This window comes from Monopterus albus, unplaced genomic scaffold (assembly GCF_001952655.1).
Source record: "Monopterus albus unplaced genomic scaffold, M_albus_1.0 scaffold12.1, whole genome shotgun sequence".
NCBI lineage: Eukaryota > Metazoa > Chordata > Actinopteri > Synbranchiformes > Synbranchidae > Monopterus > Monopterus albus.
In genome coordinates this window covers 4,031,106-4,051,067 of record NW_018127892.1, presented here as the reverse complement: position 1 = coordinate 4,051,067, position 19,962 = coordinate 4,031,106, and the positions used below count along the sequence as shown (strand labels likewise).

The 19,962-nt window shown below is 39.8% G+C and overlaps 1 protein-coding gene across 5 annotated transcripts in view; it reads left to right on the top strand.

The window, feature by feature from the left end:
• Window positions 1-19,962, top strand: part of si:dkeyp-14d3.1 (transmembrane protein 132C) — a 117,559-nt gene that overhangs the window by 52,970 nt on the left and 44,627 nt on the right. For all 5 annotated transcript variants that reach the window (XR_002274205.1, XR_002274207.1, XR_002274206.1 and 2 more), the window contains exon 3: window positions 5,812-5,958. Coding sequence is in view for 2 of the 5 variants with exons in the window: in XM_020590726.1 (XP_020446382.1) it covers window positions 5,812-5,958 (147 nt within the window). In the remaining 3 variants the exon portion in view is untranslated. The remainder of the gene's footprint in view (window positions 1-5,811; window positions 5,959-19,962) is intronic.

Sequence of the window (19,962 nt, the reverse complement as noted above, 5' to 3'; positions counted from 1 at the left end):
GTAGTTTGGGTCAGGAAAAGTTTCCATTCCCTCTTGTACATTGCAGCCATCAAATCAAAAGGCTGATTTGATATGTTGCTTCAGGATCAGAATGTAGGTGTTCTGCCTATCTTATTTTTTGTTTGCCACTCTGCATATGTATGTGCGCACTTACAGCAGTCATGGTCTGTGAAGCAGCAGGCTCGTAGATGAGCGCAGCGCTTCATGCTGTTCCATTAGCTATCAAACACAAACCATCACAAAATACTGTCCTCTGCTGTCCTCAACTATACCCCTACACTGTTTCGCTGTCCTCCACAGAGCTGCTGCATTCTATGCACACTGTTTATGTAGGCAGGATGGCACTATAAAACAGAAAAGGCTTCCTCAGGGAGCCACTGATTGTGGCTGCATATGGTCCTCAGAGGAGCCACTGGAGAGAATTGGCCAGAACAGGTCACCAACTCCATGATGCATGTGAGCCAGTAGCAGCTGACAGAGCCAGATGGAAGCAAGCCATTGAGGTAGCTGGATAGAAGCCCCGGGTTGCGGGATGCAGACGACTGGCTGGGGACTCCCATTATCGTCCAACCTCGACCTTATTGGATTTCCCCTGGAAATGTTTATTTCTTTCACCACCCCACTGAGAAGTAGCTCTGCTACTTTTCTCATCACTATTTATTAAGGGAGCCCCTGAGGAGTCCAAGCATACAATCAGGTCTGAGCGAGAATGGGCAGTAGAGAGAGAGAGAGCAGAGACAGGAGAGAGAGATAAAGAACGAGAGAATATAACACACAGCAAGATTTTCTTCACTCCTTATTCAAGAAAGGGTCATGGTGACATAAAATGACATTAAAATCAGCAATGGACCACTCTGTGCTCTCTGATTGGCTCTGTACTACACTACCTGCATCCACTTATATTTATTCAGTTAAGCATAGCTCAGACTTGCTGTAGTGCTGAAGACTTGATAGCTTTTCTTATGCTGCTGATGGTGTAGAGGACTTGCAGCTAATCTAACTTTGCTGTTGCCTTTTTCCACTGTTCCCTTCCTCTCTCTGTGGACCTTTGTCTCTCTGCTTCCTCTCTAGTTGTATAATACTTGGTATTCTGAATATTCTGCCTCAGTTATTGCTCCATTGCTTCACAAGAGACCTATTCAGAGACTGAGGAGAGCCCAGGTGGACTGATATAAAGTTCTCCCCCCTCCTTTGTTTTCGTTGGGAGTGTCAGCTTGTTAAACTTTGATGATGGTTCTACCCAATTGCTGTGAGCCTTGCCCTTGACTCCTCTCTTTATTTGTGTCCTGAAATGCCATGCTACATAGTGAGACACTTTAGCCATATTAAATGTGTACCCAGGACGGCACAATTAAGGAAAATATATAAACATAAGAATAAATCACATATTTTATACCGTGTATAAGGCTTTTTTAAAAATTATCCATGCTAGTGGCATGGCTCTAGAGATGCCAGTGTCATGTCCTGTTCATGGCTGGCCTGTTTAAACACACATATTCCACAGCTACTGTTACAACATAAATCTAATAGTCACTAGGATTGGATGGGCACTATTTAACCTCCAGGAAGCTCCTACACTGGCTGGTTACAAGGCCAAATTGACCATTAAGTCAATAAAAGACACTTCAGCCACATTCCAACAACTGCTCCGAGAGCACAGATATGGTCTATGGAGTAATGACTGGCTACCCTTTGAGACTTGAAAGTGTTTAAAACATTCTGAACCCTCAGTGGAAACCACTGATAGACATCCTGATCACTGAAGTGTAAAGAAACCAGATACAAGAGCCTGCTACTCCTGCTGGGACCCGGGGAGGACTGTGCCGGAGCTTTTTGTTACAGTTATATGCTTTCTGCCAGTAGGTTCCTCCTCAGCACTTCCTTTCACTCTGGCTGGAACAGTGGATTTTCCATTTAGTGGGGGAAAAAATACACCCTTCAGTCGACACTGTAAGCTTTTATTTTTGCAATGTTCTGTGTATTCTGGGATTTGCAGAAGGTTAAGATGAAGTGTTGTAATTTACTTTTTGGTGTAGCCAGTTTTCTTCCACTTGTCCTCTATGATGTAAACAAGTTGAGGTGATTTCTTGCTGTTCCAATGAGTTTAAGTTTAGCAAGCAGGTTCTTGTTGTTTTCAGTCAAAGGAAGATTAATGGGAATAGAAACACAGCCTTCTAGCACAGTCTGGGTTTTTTAAGTTTGCAAAAATATAATATCTTGTGGCTGCTTTGTAAGATGAGGCATTGTTCCTACTGTAGTGGGAAAACCTGTGTATTTTACTGTTATAAAACCCTTTAAATAATACAATAAAAAAACTGTACTGTTACATAATACACCAACAAACAACAAGGCTGGAACAGAATAATGCAATGTGCAGAACAGCTTTTTGTGTAGCTGTATATTATAATAAGTAATGCTAATGGCCAAAACTATGACAAATACTTTAGTTTTCAAAGGGAAGTTGTATTTACTTACAACTCCAAATCAAAAAAGTTGGGACGGAATGTAAAATCTAAATTAAAACTGACAATAGTGATGTATAAATCATCTGTGTCCTGTATTACATTGAAAACAACACAGCAGCACATTATTTGATATGATACCTCATGAAATTTATTCTTTGTTCAAAATAAACACTCAGTTCCGATGCCTGCAACACATTCCAAAAAAGTTTAGATGGTTGCATTTCAGGGCCAGTAACAAGGTAAAACAATGAAATGAAGGTTGCATTTGAAACAGGTGATATCACCAGGTGACTGCATCATGATTTGGTACAAACGTGGCATCGAGATGGGCCGAGGACCACCAGTTTGCCAACATATGTGGGAGAAAATTACTGAAATGTTTAAAAACATTGTTGCTCAAAGAAAGATAGTAAGGGATTTGGACACGTCACCCTCTACGGTGCAGAACATCATTAAAAGATTCAAGGAATCTGGCGGGATTTCAGTTTGTAAAGGGCAAAGAGCCAAGCCTAAGCTGGATGACCGTGCTCTCTGATCCCTCAGATGGCGCTGCATCAAGAATCGTCATTCTTCTATAAGCGACATAAGCACATGGGCTCAGGGTTACTTTGGCACACCTGTGTCAGGCACTACAATACGTAGTTACATTCATAAATGCTGCTTAAAACCATATTGTGTCAGAAGGAAGCCCTATGTCAACAGTGTCCAGAGGCGTAGTTGACTGCTCTGGGCTCAAAGAACTTCTGGGATCAACCATCAAACAGTGGAACCGTGTACTGTGGTCAGACAAATCAGTATTTCTGGTCTTTTCTGGAAGGAATGAACGCCATGTGCTCCGGACCAAAAACGAAAGGACCATCCAGGCTGTTACCAGCAACAATTTTTAATGTGATACAGGACACAAGATGATTTAATCATTACTATTTTTTTATTTTGATTTTATATACTGTACTGTCCCTTTTTTGCTTGTTTTGTTTTGGGGTTGTATTATTTGCTGACCTTAAATGTGTATCTCAATATCTTAAGAAGGAGCACAGAATATTAAAGGAGTGCTCTGCTGATTTAGCATTTAACTTTTTAAGTTTGGAAATTCAAAACAGGTAGATTTTAAAGATTAGTCCAAGTCAATGCATTCAAGACTGAGATATCCCAAGCTTCAAAAATGTTGGATCCTGGTTTCCATCTCAGCATGTTGTCCTTAATCCTTCCATGCCTTTCCACCGGCAGGCAACCACTTTTTGATGCAGGCCTTCCATTATAACTTTGTCATCAAACCTAAACTGAATCTTCACTAGGGTTATTTTTCAGACTTGTCGAAGCTCCTCCAGCAGTACGGCAGACATTATACAGTAGGTGGAGTAATAAACACCATGACACCTTCATGTATAAAAATCAGTTGTTTCTTTATATTACTGAAACAATTGCTCTTTCACTTTCCTTTGCTCACTCTTTTAACTGTAATGCCGATCAAACACCAGCTTGATATGATGCACCCTGACAGATGATGGTTGGGTGTGTCACACTGGAAGACAATCGGCAAAGAACTGGGAATGCTTTGTGATGCCCTGGCAAAATGACTAGTGTGTCGGATTTGTGTTGCCCTCTCCTGCCTAGCTTGACAAGTTCAATTATGTTGATCTATATACACAGTGATCCTCAGTACACACCTATAAACATGAGAAAGAGTAGGAAGATAGAGGTTTTAATCTCAGTAAACCGCAAAATAAAATAAGTTAACTGTATGGTCAACATGCAGCCGATTGCACACTTACAGTATGTATACTGCTCACCCACACAGTCACCCTCTTTCTGCTGACTGTGAGCCAGGCTCACTGCTGAGTGGTTCAGTGGTTCCATGTTTTCTTTCATTCGTAAACCCAATATTTGTTAGTGTTGTCAGGCGGAACAGTAACCTTCAAGTTCACCTCATGTCATGCATGTTCTGAAAAAACAGCAAACCATGACTGATCAGGGTCCAATGTGTAGTCTGTCATGTTTCCCAGTCAAGGCATGCTGGAATTTAGGACGCCGTGATTGCCTAGACCGACACAGATGTCACCTCAAAAGACAAGAATATTGGGCACATGTGATGTTGTTTGTAGGCCTTCATTTATACACACACGACAGAGAGGGAAGCAGCTGGCAAAAAGACATCAAACCCTCTTGGGAACAACAACACAAAAATATGAACACACACACACACACACACACACACACACACACACACGTACACATTTTATGTGCACATACATATATACACAATGACACAATGACCCTTAGGTGTAGTGGTTATCCTCATTCCTATAGAGATGGGAAGCGTGCCATCTGTCATGTTACACCACTAAGGTATAACCCCCTTCACAGCATGATAAGACATCACATCAAAGAAAAAGGCCTGATTGCAGACGGTAGGCATTTTCATTGGCGTATGGACATGCAATCGCATAGTGCATGTTAAATTACAGCAAAAAAATTCAAGATGAAAGCAAAGTCCTCATCTGCCGACCTGGTATGGAATGGAGAGGGAAAGTGATTGGGTGTTCTATTATAATTTAGTCTTCTCTTCAGTCCTGCAGCTTCACTGTCACCCACAGACAAATCACACAGGTCGTTGACCGTTATGTTATGGAACATTAGTCTAAATCTACCTTATGTTGACACTTTCAATCTTAGATTTCTCTCTGTGTAGCAGATATACTTTGTAATATGGGTTATGTTTGAGGGTGGTTTTCATTTACAGGGTTTTTTCTGTGGACATTTTCCTCCTTTGTAGTCCACTGAGCCAAGGACATTGACACTGTAATTTTGCTGCAGCCAAAGAAACATTTTCATGTTCTTTTCAGACTGAGAGAGAGTGAGGTAAAGGAGGCAGAAGGGTGGCTTACTTGAATGGTCACTTCCCACTTATACCCTCATTTTATGGCAAATAGTGTATTCACAGATTTCACCAGAAGTTATTTTTTTTGATTGACTAATTTTGGTACATATACTATTTTGAATCAAACCTAATGGGATTTTAGTGAATATGTGCACCAGCACTTATCAGACAGTCTAAACTTTATGCAGGTGTTTTCTGCATCTTGGATACTTGATTAACTGGTGGCACACATGAGCTAACGTGTCTAAAACAGCCACTTTCTCTTTCTGAAAATAAAAACTGTTACAAAACCAAGATAACAGCTGGGACATCTTTTGAAGAAAAGACAGTGCAGTGGACCATCTGAATAAACAAAATGTCTGATTAGCTGCCATGCATGGATCAGCTATGAGAAACCGCTTGGTAACAGAAGACAATCTTTGTGCCTTATGTTGTTCACTTTGAAACGTGTCTTTTTATTCTCTGCAGAGTGAAGTTGAATGAAGGAGTGACGTTTCTTGGGGCCCGTCCCAGCAACCCCACTCAGTGGATAGTTAGCCAGGATGTGAGGAGCGAAGGCCACCGAGTGGTGACTCTACACTGCCGCAAGAAAGAGTCCAGCTACGATCAGCAAAGGTCAGCATATAAATGTCTTCATGCTTCTTGGGAGATTTTCTCATTGTTTCCTTTGAAGAGTGATAACAAAATCTGAATGTTTCTCTGGCGCTTCATTTACATTTAATTGAATGTTCTTTTATTTATTTTGTTTGTTTTGTTTTTGTTTTGTTGTTTACAGCGTAAAGAAATAGACATCTACACACCCTCCCATCCCTTCCCTACATGTTCAATAATGCATTAATTGGATTAATGACACAGCATTGGCATACTGTATTATCACCTTATAAAATTGTATATAATGTAGTGTTAGTGTTTGGCAAACAGTTGTATATTTCCACAGAGTATCATTAGGTATTATTAGTGTTTTGGGCTTTTGGTAATTGTAAGCTCGATACTGACTTTTATTTTAGCTCTATTTCTGGTCTCCACTGGCGTCTGAGGGAAATATAAAGCTCTTTACCTGCAAAACTCTTTACTTACAGTACTTACCTTGTCCACCTGCAGTTTAGTGCCAGCCAGTTACAGTCATGAAACAGAAAAGTGCTGCACAATTACAGGTGCACCTATAGCTCCATGTAGTGCCACAGATTGTTTGTGACACTGAGCCAAAGAGTTTCGCTTTGACTGAGTAATGGGCCAGTTTCCTAAAAAAATGATCTAATAATCCTTCACATTACCAACATTTAACAAAGTGCTGTTGTTTGTGCACATTTTGCAAGAAAATCACAAGCACTGAGATATACCAGTATGGGTGGTTATCTAAGTGGCATTCCCTCTGCCCTTAACTTGACATAAAGGCCATGAGATTTGTCTGTTTGGCACCACACCAGGGAGGGAAAAGGCTATTGCAATATCCCTTCTCTTCTCCATCTCTCTTTATATTGGCATACTTATTTTCTCCGCTGTCACATCCCCTAAGTTGTTTTGGTCATTTCCTATCTGCATTCCTGTCCTTAAACTAATCTGGCAGATAGGGAATTGATTGCCAGCACTAGGGAAAAAAAGGTTGCTGTGTTAATGAAGTGCTGATTGAAGGCCTTTGTGTATTTTAATGGGTTTCCTTCTTGAGAAAGTATAAATCTAACTTTCTAGTGACAGGTGTAATTTTATGGATTAGAGGCAGATTTTGGTTTGGGGAAAGCTCTACTTAATTTGCTCTTTAGCTTTCGTTCCACTTTCTAAACCACTCCCTTAAGAAAACAGGATACTTGACATTGCAACTGCAGCTTTATAATCATAGTTGTGCAGGGATTATTTAAGTGTAGAGCACTCTGTGAAACATGTGTAATTTGGGTCTGTTGGTGCAGTGATTTGTGTAGACATCCCGCTATTAGTGGATCACTATGAGAAATGATTGTACTGTAACTACAATGCTACAGCACATAAAACAAACTGTGCCTGCTTTTGAATGGGTGTCGCTGTAAAACCAGAAGCAGCTATAAATATTTTCTTAGGCGTCTCATGCCTGTTTTTTGTTGTTGTTGTTTTTGTGACCCTGCAGGGCTACTTTCAGACGAGAGCTCAGTTGTGCTGTGGCGGTTGCTGAAGGTTACATGCAGATCTCAGTGGCATATTTTTACATGGGCTTAATATTTTCACTTCTCAGAACATACAGTACAACTTTATTTGACTTATTAGCAGCCACTTTCAAACATGAGCTGCCCTGGGATCTTAAAGCCGCCTCTGTACTGAAACTTCTTTTCAGGCCTTCCATTCACTCTTATAATATGTTTTGACAGCTTAGTCTCATAAATAGAAAGGTTTTCGCTGCCTGCAAGTATAGAGAGACGCAAAATACAGTGTGGATAAGCTTTGTTTGTATCTGTCTCATCCACAGCTCTTTGTATTGGCGATAATTTAATGGCCAGAATGTCACTGTCAGCAGTGGAGGAAAAGGTATTCGCATTGTTTACTTACGTAACAGTAGCAAGCAATATGACAGTGTAAAAATACTCTGTTACAACTAAAAGTCCTGCATTCAAAAGGTTACTTAAGTAAAAATATTAAAGTATTAGCTCTGAAATACATTCAAAGTATCAATGGTAATAGTACACATCTCACATTAACATATATCATATTATTGGATTATGGGTGTATCTATATCTACCTAGCCACATACATGAGAGGGTCAGAATATTAGAACACCTTTGGATATAATATAGTTTAGTACAACACCACCTTTAACTATGACCTCAATAATAAACGTATAATTGAATTTACACATTTATGACAATTTCACCAAAAACTGAAACATTTTGAGCTTCATAAACACAGATATTAAGGCAGAAATGTTGCACTGAAGTGCATACAATTGTACAATTGAACCCTCGTTGGCCACTTTTAAAACGTACTTGAAGACCCATTTGTATGCTTTGGCGTTTGATATGGTGTGAGACTCAGTTCGGGTTCTGTTTTTTTTGTTTGTGGATAGTACGTTGTGCTATGTTGATTCAGTTATTCAATTTTTGTTGTTTTATGCTTTTTATTAATGTAGTTGTTTTATGTTTATATATTTTAAATGGAACTTTTATGTTAAGCACTTTGTTCGGCTCTGGCTGTGTTAAAGTGCTCTATAAATAAGGTTGAGTTGAGTTGAAGTAGCAGAAAATGAAAATACTCAAGCAAATACAGAGTTAAGTACAAAACTGTACTTAACAGTACTTGAGTAAACCTACTTTATTACTTTCCACCATTGGCTGTCAGCTAAAAATGATTTCTGTTGTCAGATTAATTGTTGCAGTGCAGTTCATAAGATTTTAAGTGTGTGATTTCAGAGTTGATTTTATATAACTTTTGCAAAACACCTGGAAGCTAAAAGCCATTTTGGCAGCAATTTATTCAATTCCCATGGAAATACAGTAATCAGAAACATATTTAAAGGTGTTTTTGTAGAATAAAATTTTGTTTTAGGACTCCCAAAACACTACTTGCCATCCTGAATACTGTATGCGAAGGGGCCAACAATGATGTTCCCATGGATCTAGTATAGTATGCCTGCAAATGGCCCTGAGCAGAGCTGCAGCATCTTGAACAAAATAAAAAGGAGCTTTCAGCAAACTGCAGCAGTGAGCAGCAACATTTGGCAGCTGGCTCCTGCTTCCCTCTGGAGCTGTTCTCCAGTTTATGCGGGTATTATTTTCTCTGCTGTGTCTTATGACCTCACCTTCTCACCCACACACACACACACACACTACCACAAGTTAGTGCAGTAGAATCATGTTTTATTGATTTATTAGGTTAAGGAGGAAGTGACAAGAGTGAGAATATTTAGTCTAATCTCTCTTGTTTGGCCCATGTACAATGGACTGCTCCTTAATCCCCACAGCTGTCAAAGTCATTTTACAGAGAAGACCAAAAACACACCGTGATGGCTATACAATACACAATGCTCCATTTTTATTTTTATTTTTTGGTCTTGTCTTTCCTACTCCCAGTTATTTCAATGAAGCTCTTTTAGAAGGGGATTAGACATAGCTATCTCATCTGCTGAGCTGTCATTCAGCCTGCTTTCTTCTCTCCACTCCTTCCTTTAGGATAGGAGGGTGACAATGTGTGAGCGGTGGAGGTCAAACAAATGTGGAACCTAGGACAACAGGATGAATATTATTATTCACTTATCCACATATGTGTTCTGCACTAACATCTAGACGTTGCTTCAGTTCTGAAGAGCTCTTCTCTCTAAAAGTGCAATGTACTATTGGACCAGTGAATACCCAGATTTTACAGTGTTTTTACTTTGTCAGAAACACTTTAAACACTGGATGCAGCCAGGTTGATCGCATGCAGTAAGGAAAGCAAAAGGGATTCTGTATTTGTGTGTGAAATTGAACTTAGGCAGTGTTTAGTTTTTACAGAATGTGAGCAAACTTCAGCAATATGTGGTATGATTTGAGACTTTGCTAAGGCATAATCTGCAAAATGTTACTTTTAAATATTTAGGCAGTTTATAGTATAAGAAAAATCACATAATAGTCAAATTTTCAGAATATTTATTGGTTTAACATGTACAGTAATGACACCAGCAAACACACACACCATCAGTAATTGTAATTGCCATAAGGCTGGATTTTCACATGAAATGAAAATAAGAACCAGAGCTCACACTGTGCTGTGGCATAAATGGATTATTGGCACTTCCACTGGACCTTGAACTGTCCTTAGACATGTAGTGTCATTAACTAATGTTTGTGGGACTGCTAACTGAAGCCTATGTGTAGGCTCTGTGTGCCATGACCAGAGCCCATCCCCACTGCCAGCCTGAGAGCGCAGTGTTACCAGTGGGTCAGGTGTACTTTGGTTCCAGGCTCAGTCACTCACTTAAAGCCGCTCGCCCTGGCCAGCTGAGCCACTCCTTTCTTCCCATTTACAGCTGATGCTCCAGCCACACCCAACTCCTGGGACTACCCATTTAAAAATGCATACAATAGACATTGTCGCCTGCTCTTCCTGTTTGCTTACACTCAGCTTTCAAATTGACATGATCCATTTTACAGCTAAATATAATGTAACTTTTTGCCAGTATTTTTCAAGAAATCACTACACAAGGCATTTTTCAGAGGTAAAGTATGACACATTTTGAACCTGCTTGTCAAACCTGCAGACATGGGAATTTTTCTGCAGTGATACAAACCTAAACACTTTGTCTTTTCCTGACTGGCGCCATCAGCCTAAAAGAAGCGTTGCCAAGGTGCCAGTTTTTCATCAAGGAGTGTTACACTTTAAAACAAAAAGTATATCAAATAATGTGCTTGTCTGTTCCAATGTAAGCCGCAAATGTTGGCATGTCTGGATAATTAACTGACTACTTAGAGTATTACAATACACTGATTTCCAAAGCCAGGGGTCATAACCTAAACATACCTTACTTAACTATAACTTATATTGCTTATATACTATATCTTATGTGGGGACACAGGTTATGTTAAAAATATTCATATTCAGGTATATTGTAAACATCCATACATCTAATAAAAATTGTATTTACTGCACATTTTTTATAAATAATAGTGCATTAGGGTTAAGCTCTAACCTGCTCATTTCATTAAATGAAACATCAGTTAGTGAGGATGCCAACTTTTTGGCTGGGATGTGAAGCTTTAGCCTCAGTCTTCTGACAATATAGGCATGATATTGTGTAGGTAGCATTCAAATACACATTAAAGACCTTTATACAGGATTTTTTTTTTCAAGACAAATCATCTGGAAACATAAAAAAAGTCAGCTTGAGGCAGAGGTTTCCAGCAATTTAAGGAGTGTTTAGCATTAGTATTAGCTTACCTCAGCAAGCTAGAGCTGATAAAATCTCCTGGCAACAGCTAAACCCGCAGTCTTTGGCTAGAAAAAAGGAGGATGCTTTTGTTTTCTTCTGTGTGAAATTAAGAGCCCATTGTTGTAAATTAATGAGAAGATGGTTTCTTTTTATATACACCAGATTTTTCTGTAGAAGCGTACATGCTGAGAGACTGGACCTTAAGTGTGCATTTACAGTCAGATATAGTCTTTACATTATATTCTGAAGGGAATGTGTTGCCATTTTTTGACAGCTTGAGATTTTTATCAAAGAAATCAAAAGCCGTCTTTCGCATTAATCTGACGGCTTCTGAACTTATCATCTTCATGATGATAAGACTGGGATGCTTCTGAATAAGCATCCCGGTCACTTTTCCATAAAATTTGTGAGGGCAGTCTGACCAGGTCAACGCTAGTAACAGTTATGCATCATTTATCTGATAACAGGTTAAAGAGAGTCCCTATAGAAAGGGACAACATTGTTCTGTGTGGGTACAGTACACATAATATTTGCTGAAGTGCACTCTGGTAGATTGAAAAGTTCACTTTGTCACCATTAAAAGCAAGTCAGTTCAAAACAAAAGCAGTCCTGCTTCCTCAGCATGTCATAAGCCATAAGTGGGGGGCTCAGTAAAAGTGCTATGTCTGGGCCTTAGTAGGTCATTAAGATTGTCTTGCTGCAGATGGATCTCCCTTGTGAGCCGCCACTTCATTAATCCCCCACACCAGACTCGGTCGAGGGACAGCAGGCAGTCCGCTCATTACAGCCACTCCACAATAGAGCCAGTCCAGTGGGAAGGAGAGGGGGTCGGTGAGACATATATATGTAAATTTAAATATCTCTTTTAATTTTCCAAACTTCAAACAGCCTCATTGTGGCCTGTTTTACATTGTCTAAAACCTACAAGGAGCTTGGATTAATGGAATTAAATTCCACATACATTCATTTTGCTCTACAGATACATGACTTTTCCTCTAAAGCATGCTTGTAAAGCTCATCAGTGTGAATGGTTAGGATTCCAGGGGGACAGCAGTGATACAGCTACGTAACAACAGGTGAGATTTGACAGCGACCTCACAATTGACCTTACTTTCCAACTCTGAAGAATTTTTAAGAATTAAATTTTTTATGGTTTGTGACATTTACTGAAAAAAGCCTGAAATGAAACAAAGGATGCAAGGTAGCTTTTGAAGCCCTCAATGTCCCTGAGACCGTATTAACCATATTCATGAGTGGGTGTATCATTCCTTCTCTGATGTCTTAGGGTCTCAGTAATATTTGTGTCTGTGCACGTTGTTCTAAAAATATTTAGTCACAGCAAACTGACACAGTGAAAGAGTCAGTACAGTACATGAAGTCAGTGCTATTTGTCATGTTAAACTTGACTTAAAATAGGTGGTGAGCCATCTTGATTTTTATATCAATCATGTTTTTTAAAGGTGCAGTGGCCCTGAGAATAAGCCACACTCCTGTAGACCTTAATGCTGTATATTGCTGCATAAATCAAGGCTGAAATGAAATGGCCCAATTACATTAGGGGCAAACAGGAACCTTAACTTGACAGTCCTAATGCTAACATCCTTAATAATGAATCAGGCCAATTTCCTTTTACCGTAAACACTTTCGCTGGAGCCTCATTGGCAGTATTTTCTAATAAACAACTGTCGACACTGCTCTGTTCTCTTGTTCCTCTCTTAATAGAAATGATGTGCAATCAGTGTGTGGGTGTGACAGCCTAGACATGTCACAGCTCTCTACTGACATTTGTTTTCAGCACTGGAGGTGTTATTCAGTTCCCTAATGTAAGGTCGATGAGAAAGGAACATTCAAATAGCATTTAATGGAATAGATGTGGCTGGGTTTCCTTTACCATGACCGGAGCAGAGATGTGGCATATTCTGTGTCTCTCTAGGACAGCCAGCTGATTACAGCAGTCAGCCTAGATTACATTCAACTGTTCAGTCTGCTCCTCTGTTCCATTCCCAGGAAACAGTATGGGGAAATAATGTCTCAGTGTGCCTTGTCACACTTTTTCCAGTTCACCAGTCAGACAGTAATAACACTCAATGGTGAAGGTCTGATCTGAACTGTATACGTCTACGCTAAGTGATCATGAAGTTGCTGCCTTAGTTATTCTCAGTTTGAAATGTATGCATATAGTACATCCCAGTGGTTTTACATGGTGCCCTCACTAGCCTGACAGAGATGGAAGGAGATGTAACGTTGCACGGTAGCTCAGATTCACTGGTGTCATGCCGAGGTGGACGCTGTCGATCACAATTTGTTTGTTGCTGGCACAACCGTGTTGATAGTGCATATGCAGAGAAGAGACAGATTGATGTTTGCACGTGTCCCAGAGAGTTCCTGTGTTTCAGAATTATAAAGGTTTATCCTGTTCTTAGTGGTTAATCCTCTGGAGGATTAGATTGTGGCTATCAGCGTTTGGAGGGTTGTATTACCACAGTATTTTTGTAGTTAGTCACAGTAAACCTTTTTTTTTAAACTTAATAGAACAAATAAATGCATTGTTATACATGTCATTACAGAATTATTTTTTTTCTATTTTTCCTGCACAGCAGTTGTAGATTTGATTGCATATTTATCCACAGAACTGAGCAGCTTCACTCTGACTCATAGGTACCAGTTAACCTTTGTTCTGCTGCTTTCTGTGTAGTGTTAGTTTCTAAGTGATTATTAACATGCCATATACTGTGAAAAGGAACAAGCCTGAATATATAAATGTTTAGCTGCAGTCACCTTTGGTTCATTCTGCCTTGAAAATACATGTATAGTAACATGAACATACATGAATGTACAAATTGATTTAAATGCCCTTCATTCATTCCTGTCGTGTTGTCATGATATCATATCTTTTTAAAATAATTTTGTGGTTACTGTATATTTTCACCTGCAAATGACAGTGCACATACAGTAGTATCACTGTGACAAATAGTATAATGGAAGAAGGCAATAGGCCAAGCAATGACTGGCTTTAGGATTTAATTTATTTTAAAAAAACATTGTGTAAGACAGGAAGAAGGTTCTCCAGCCGGTAGCTGGTGCTTTAAGATATTTGTATGCTTTCAAAATAATGATAAAATACAGGGGAACAGACAGTAATGGTGTTTTGGGGTCCAACTGATGATAACAGCCACAAATAAGCACAGCATGGATTTATTTCCCATGCCATCTCCCCATAAATAAATGTATGACCATACCCTCTGCAGAAATGTCTTTATGATTTCAAAGCAGACAGACCCAGTTTTGGTGAAATTGGGCCTGTGGTTAGATCAAAATTGCTGCTCGCTGCAGGTATCACTCAGCCAGGGGAGGCAAAGTGGGCTGAGATGTAAACAAGCAGTTGTCTAAAATGATTCTGACAAACATCCTGGTTGTCTCTCTTCTAATTACATCTTTGTAGTCTCTGTTGAATAGTTTTATACTCTGTACTCAGTTTACCTTTACACTGATGTTTCCCTGCTTCTGTATTCTGGGGACCTGAGGAACACTGAGAGTAAGCTCCACTTGTCTTTAATATTGCCATTCAAATTTAATTCATAAGCATCTTCTCCACATGTTTATCTAACTGAATATCCTATGGAAACTCTTATTCTCAGTTTAGCTTGGCCTTCAAGATGTCTGACATTTATAAAGCTCATTTTACTTAAAGAAATACTTGGTATGGCATCAAATCATTTCAGAGAGGCCATGAGCTACTGAGGAAGCTATAGAAGCATTATGTGAAGAAAACAAAATACATCATGGAGTTGCTCATGCACAAAGAGAGGGATGTTGGAGAACTCAGCACATAGAACACAAACTGGTAGCTCTGTTTCCAATCAGGAGCAGATTCAGTCAACCAGAAAACAAACAGAAAAGGCACAAGTCCAATCCTCTCGTCTGCACTGCGACACTTGTGCGTGCTAACACTGACAAGCAATCTTTTGCTGTGCTCAGTTATCATTCCTAGGCTAACAGGTTGAAAGCAGAACTCTGTCCAGCTGATAGTGTGCAGGAAAAGGTAGGATGCCACTATAGGCACTCCTCTCCGTGCAGCGTGGCACCTGTTTGGCAGGACTTACCAGCCCTGACATGTAATCAGGCTGTGTGGACACCTCAGTGGGCCACAGGGGTATCAGAAGCTGGACCCTGAGTGCCTCAGCACAGCAGGACCAGCAGACATGTTTATGCCTCCAGATAAGATGCCACTTTTTGTACACGTCACCTTGAGCCTGCATGCGTAAAATCACTTGGCACAGATACATGTGGGTGCATGCTTACATACACTGTCCCACACACACACATGTGTGTGAGAGTGTGTGTTTGTGTGCATGTGTAATTCAAGTTTTACTCTCAGGTGATAGTGAAGCATCAAAAGCTGGTCTTGGCTTGTGCAGGTCACAATGAATATATTGTATATCTAGCAGCTTCTCAGTCAAGAGATGACTTGACTACCTTCTCTGCCATTTGTACCAAGACCATATTTATAATTTACTCTTATTAGAAGACCTCAGTGCATATCTGGATGTTTCTCTGACATATTGCATCTGTCAATAACAGCGAACCCACAATTGCTTCATAGTCAAGCTGTGCGAGTGGCTCACACTGATGCAGTCAGATGTTGCAGACACTTGTTGTTACTCTATCACTGCTTGATCTAAATCAGCTCTTCGCAGCCTCTGGGTCGACCCTTCGACTCTCACGGGCTGTAAGTTGGGGAGCGGCATTGAATCACTGTGCTGAATATGTAAATGGATGCAATCAAAGCTCTCTTTCTTTAATTACTCTTTAGATTTCATGACTGAGTGCTTCCAATTATGGATCAATGTCTCCTTTCTGCACGCAGAGCCCTGGGTGTGTGGAGGCAGTTTTGCTGTAACAAAATGCTTTATAATTTCAGGTCGGCTGCTCACATCACGTTCCGTAACAGCTGATCAATGAGAATGTCTGCTGCTGTAAGCCCACTGATATATGTAGTACATGCTGTGGTAAGATATTTTTTGTAAACGTGGTCAAATTTCAACAAACAGAAAGTTTAATTCCTGGAAGAGCCCATCTGAATATGTACTGCTGATGTTTGTGTAGTGGATGCGGTATGTTGGAGAATATAGGGCTGATGTGTGTCTAATTGCTGTGGCAGTAATTTAGCACTGAGTTTATTAAGTGGTACATGGGGGTGGGGGGGTCAATTCTGCTTAATACCATAATGCACTCCTGACTGGGAGTCTGGTGGATACTGGGAGGAGGTGCTGAGCTAGTGATTTGAGATTGTAAAATGCCACTCATGTGTTTTAAAAACGCCTTTAGGGTTCAGTTACCAGAGTCCATCATTGCTGCTCAGGGGTTTTATGAAACCAAAATCTCATCTCCTCTTACTGCTAATTGGCTGGTGACAGTGAGTGTGTCCACATGCAGGACTAATGCTCATGTACTCTAAGATTTCAAGGGCCTTTACAGAAGAGGAGTGCTTTCTTTTTTTTTACATTAACACATTATTTCTGATGCAGATTGATTGTGCATCTTAGGTTCAGTCAAATAATTTCAATATCTGGAGCATGCAAGGTTAAGTGTATTTTTCCCAGACTGTAATATGGACACTTATTTGTCCATTTCAATATATGTTGTGTCCACAAATTTGAAATATCATTTTTAATTCATGATTAATCCAGACAATAATCAAAGAATCTGTGATACTGTATGTGTTTTCCCAGCAAATGAGCAGTGAACTTTTCATTACATCATTCCGAGTGGATGCAAATTGGCCATTTGTGATTATGTGGGAGGTCATTTGACAAGCTGCTAATGCACTGAACTTTTATTGTTTGATAGTTACAACACAGATAATCCATGATTAATTTACAGTCCAATGCATGGGTTCTTTGTTTGAGAATTTATTTGGAACTCTCGGCACATTTGGAAGCAAGTCTTTATAGCAAGTGTCGCCAAAAAGTAATGTATTGGATGCCAAAGAAAAACAGATTTTTTTAATGTATTAAAATGTGTTGTGTTTTAAAGTAGAGCCGGTGTGTGGGTGTCACGTGCATTTGCTGTGAATAAAATGGATGTCTTAAGGACTAAGAGATAGGAGTTGCGCAGAAGTTGACATTACCCCTCACCTCTCTGATCTGTGGAGCACTGCATTAAGACCAAGGAGGTACAAGGCAATCATGCCCACACAGCCTCTTCCTCAGCAACATCATAATTATCACAAATAATGCAGTACTGTTTATGTTTATGCTTGTACAACAGTGGGCGTTTAACTTGTATATTTTGGTGTGTGCATGTGAACATATGTGCACGTGTATATTTGTGTATAAAAGCATTAATCAGAATGTGACTGCTGCACTTACGGTATTTATGCTTGCCGACGGCATTATTTTTTTTTTGCATCAGATTTTAAAAGGTCTCTGCTTTAGTTACATGAGGTTAAATACCGCCATTTGGATCTTTCCACTACTTTTTCATTAGCTGCTGTTACAGCTGTAATATTGAAGTGATCCTTTCACCTGTTTTCGTATGTCACAGTGCCAGACCTTAACCTTGCACATGCTACAAGTGGGGCAGGTAAAGCTTAGGATGCAATAGTGCATCATTGACCTGATAGTCTGGACCTCTCTGGTCAATGACTCTTGTGTGTTCTCTGGTTTCTGTTGCCCTGCCAACTGTGGCAGAGCTGAAAGGACCCAGGTTTTGCAGGTCTTCAGGGATCTTTCCAAGGAACAAAGCATTGCCAGTGTCACAACACCTGCAGGTGCAAACGCAGGCCCAGACGGTCACATGATGTCACCCGGAGATCGGGGTGGTGGTGGTGGGGTTTGGTCTGTTCAAAGGCGGACCAGGCGAATGTGCTTCTCTGCACCAATGTTTGCATCACAACCACAGGGCTCAGTGTCTGCTGCCCCCTAGTGTGTATGTGGATGAGTTATTAGCAGCGTTGCTGACTGCTCCTAGTGGTTGATGTCTGTTATCCAGCCTTGAGATGAGTGCTCTGATGTGGGGAAAATGAAGTGTAACCGTCACGACAAGTAGCAATTTATTATATTGCAATTTGCTATTTAGATAGCTTTCCAATGAATGATACAGATATAGAGTGCAACTAACTGGGAAATGATGTCTAATGCAAAAAAAAGGTCTGGGGTCACCGGTGATAACTACCATCATTAGGGATCCATTACACCATGGAGCCTACTTTAGCTGATGGACTCTAATGACATTGCACTGTAGAAAAGCATTTAGTTTTGATTAGACAATTGTTGGCGTGGTGCATTTCATTAACTCCAAGATGAGATTTTGTTGTCTGGGAATTGCTATGCCACTGTTTTAGCCTGAGCTGACACACCGACTGTGCCCTGTTTCCCTCAAGGCAGTCTGGAGCAAGTTAAGAAACAAATGTAATAACGGAATAGTCTCCTCCTGACACTCTGCTACCTTTAACATCCAGCATCCTTCCTCTCTTTATCCCCCTTTCAGATAAATTGACTTTTACCTTGCTTGACTTGGAGATGTAGTGTTTTTCTTGCCACAGAATATTACTGTGTAAAAGCTAACCAACCTGCCACCTTGAAATGCCAGTAAATGACGTGAGTGATGACAAAAACACCAGTCTCTATACAAGACTACATACTGCATGCACAAAGTTAGTTAGAAAGACTGAATTGTCTATTTTTACATTACATTTAATTGTGTCTGACAGTTTACATGACTTATGAAGAAATAAAGACCAGCTAAGAAGTAGAGAGAGCAGCGAGTGTGTGTGTGTGTGTGTGTGTGTGTGTGTGTGTGTGTGTGAGTGGGGGTGAATTTTAGTTTAGATGAATTGTGCAGAACACTGTTAAGCTAATCAGAAATTTGATCCCATTATTGGTTTTGATGCGCACAAGCCAGAAGCTCATGGTTCATTATAATTGTATAATTAATAGCACTCAGCCCTTTTCTCTGTGTGCACGTTAGAAAGGGGTAAAGAATAAATGATTAAATTAAAAAGAATCTGACACTTATTAAATGTAGGTTTGAATTCAGACACTGTAGGTTATTTAAAACATAACACCAATCTTTTTTATGCCCTCCTGGAGAGTGAGATAAATGGAAACTACATTTACAGAATGGATTTTCCGCCCGTTGGGAAGAACAAAGCAGTACAACACCTTTTTGAAAGTCTTATTGTATTATATCCATCCAACCATTATCTATACTACTTATACTGAAGAGGGTTGGAGCCAGTTCCAGCTGACGTTAGGCAAGAAGTGGGTTACAACCTAGTTGCCAACAGTCTATCACAGAGCTGACAGACAACCACACACACTCCTACGGGCAACTTAGTCACCAGTCAACCTAAACTACATGCCGTTTTGCCTTTGTGAAAGCAAACTGGCATTGCAACTAATTATTATTTTTGCTATAGATTAATCTTCCAGTTATGTTACTGATTAACTGATTAATTGTTTGGTATATCAAAAGTCAATCAGAAAACAGTCTGCAATCATTTCTTATAGTCCAAGTTGAAGTTGTCAAATGTCTCGTTTTGTTTGACCAACAGTCAGAAACCTGAAGATATTGTTTACTATCATGTACTGTACTATTTAACATTCAGTTACCAAAATAGTTACTGAATTAATTAAGTAATCAATTAATCAACTAATCATTGTAATAGACAACATCTCCAAAATATCTGGTAAAGAACTGACTAGCTGACCAATGTCAATTATAAAGCACCAGAAAAAAATGCTAGTTGT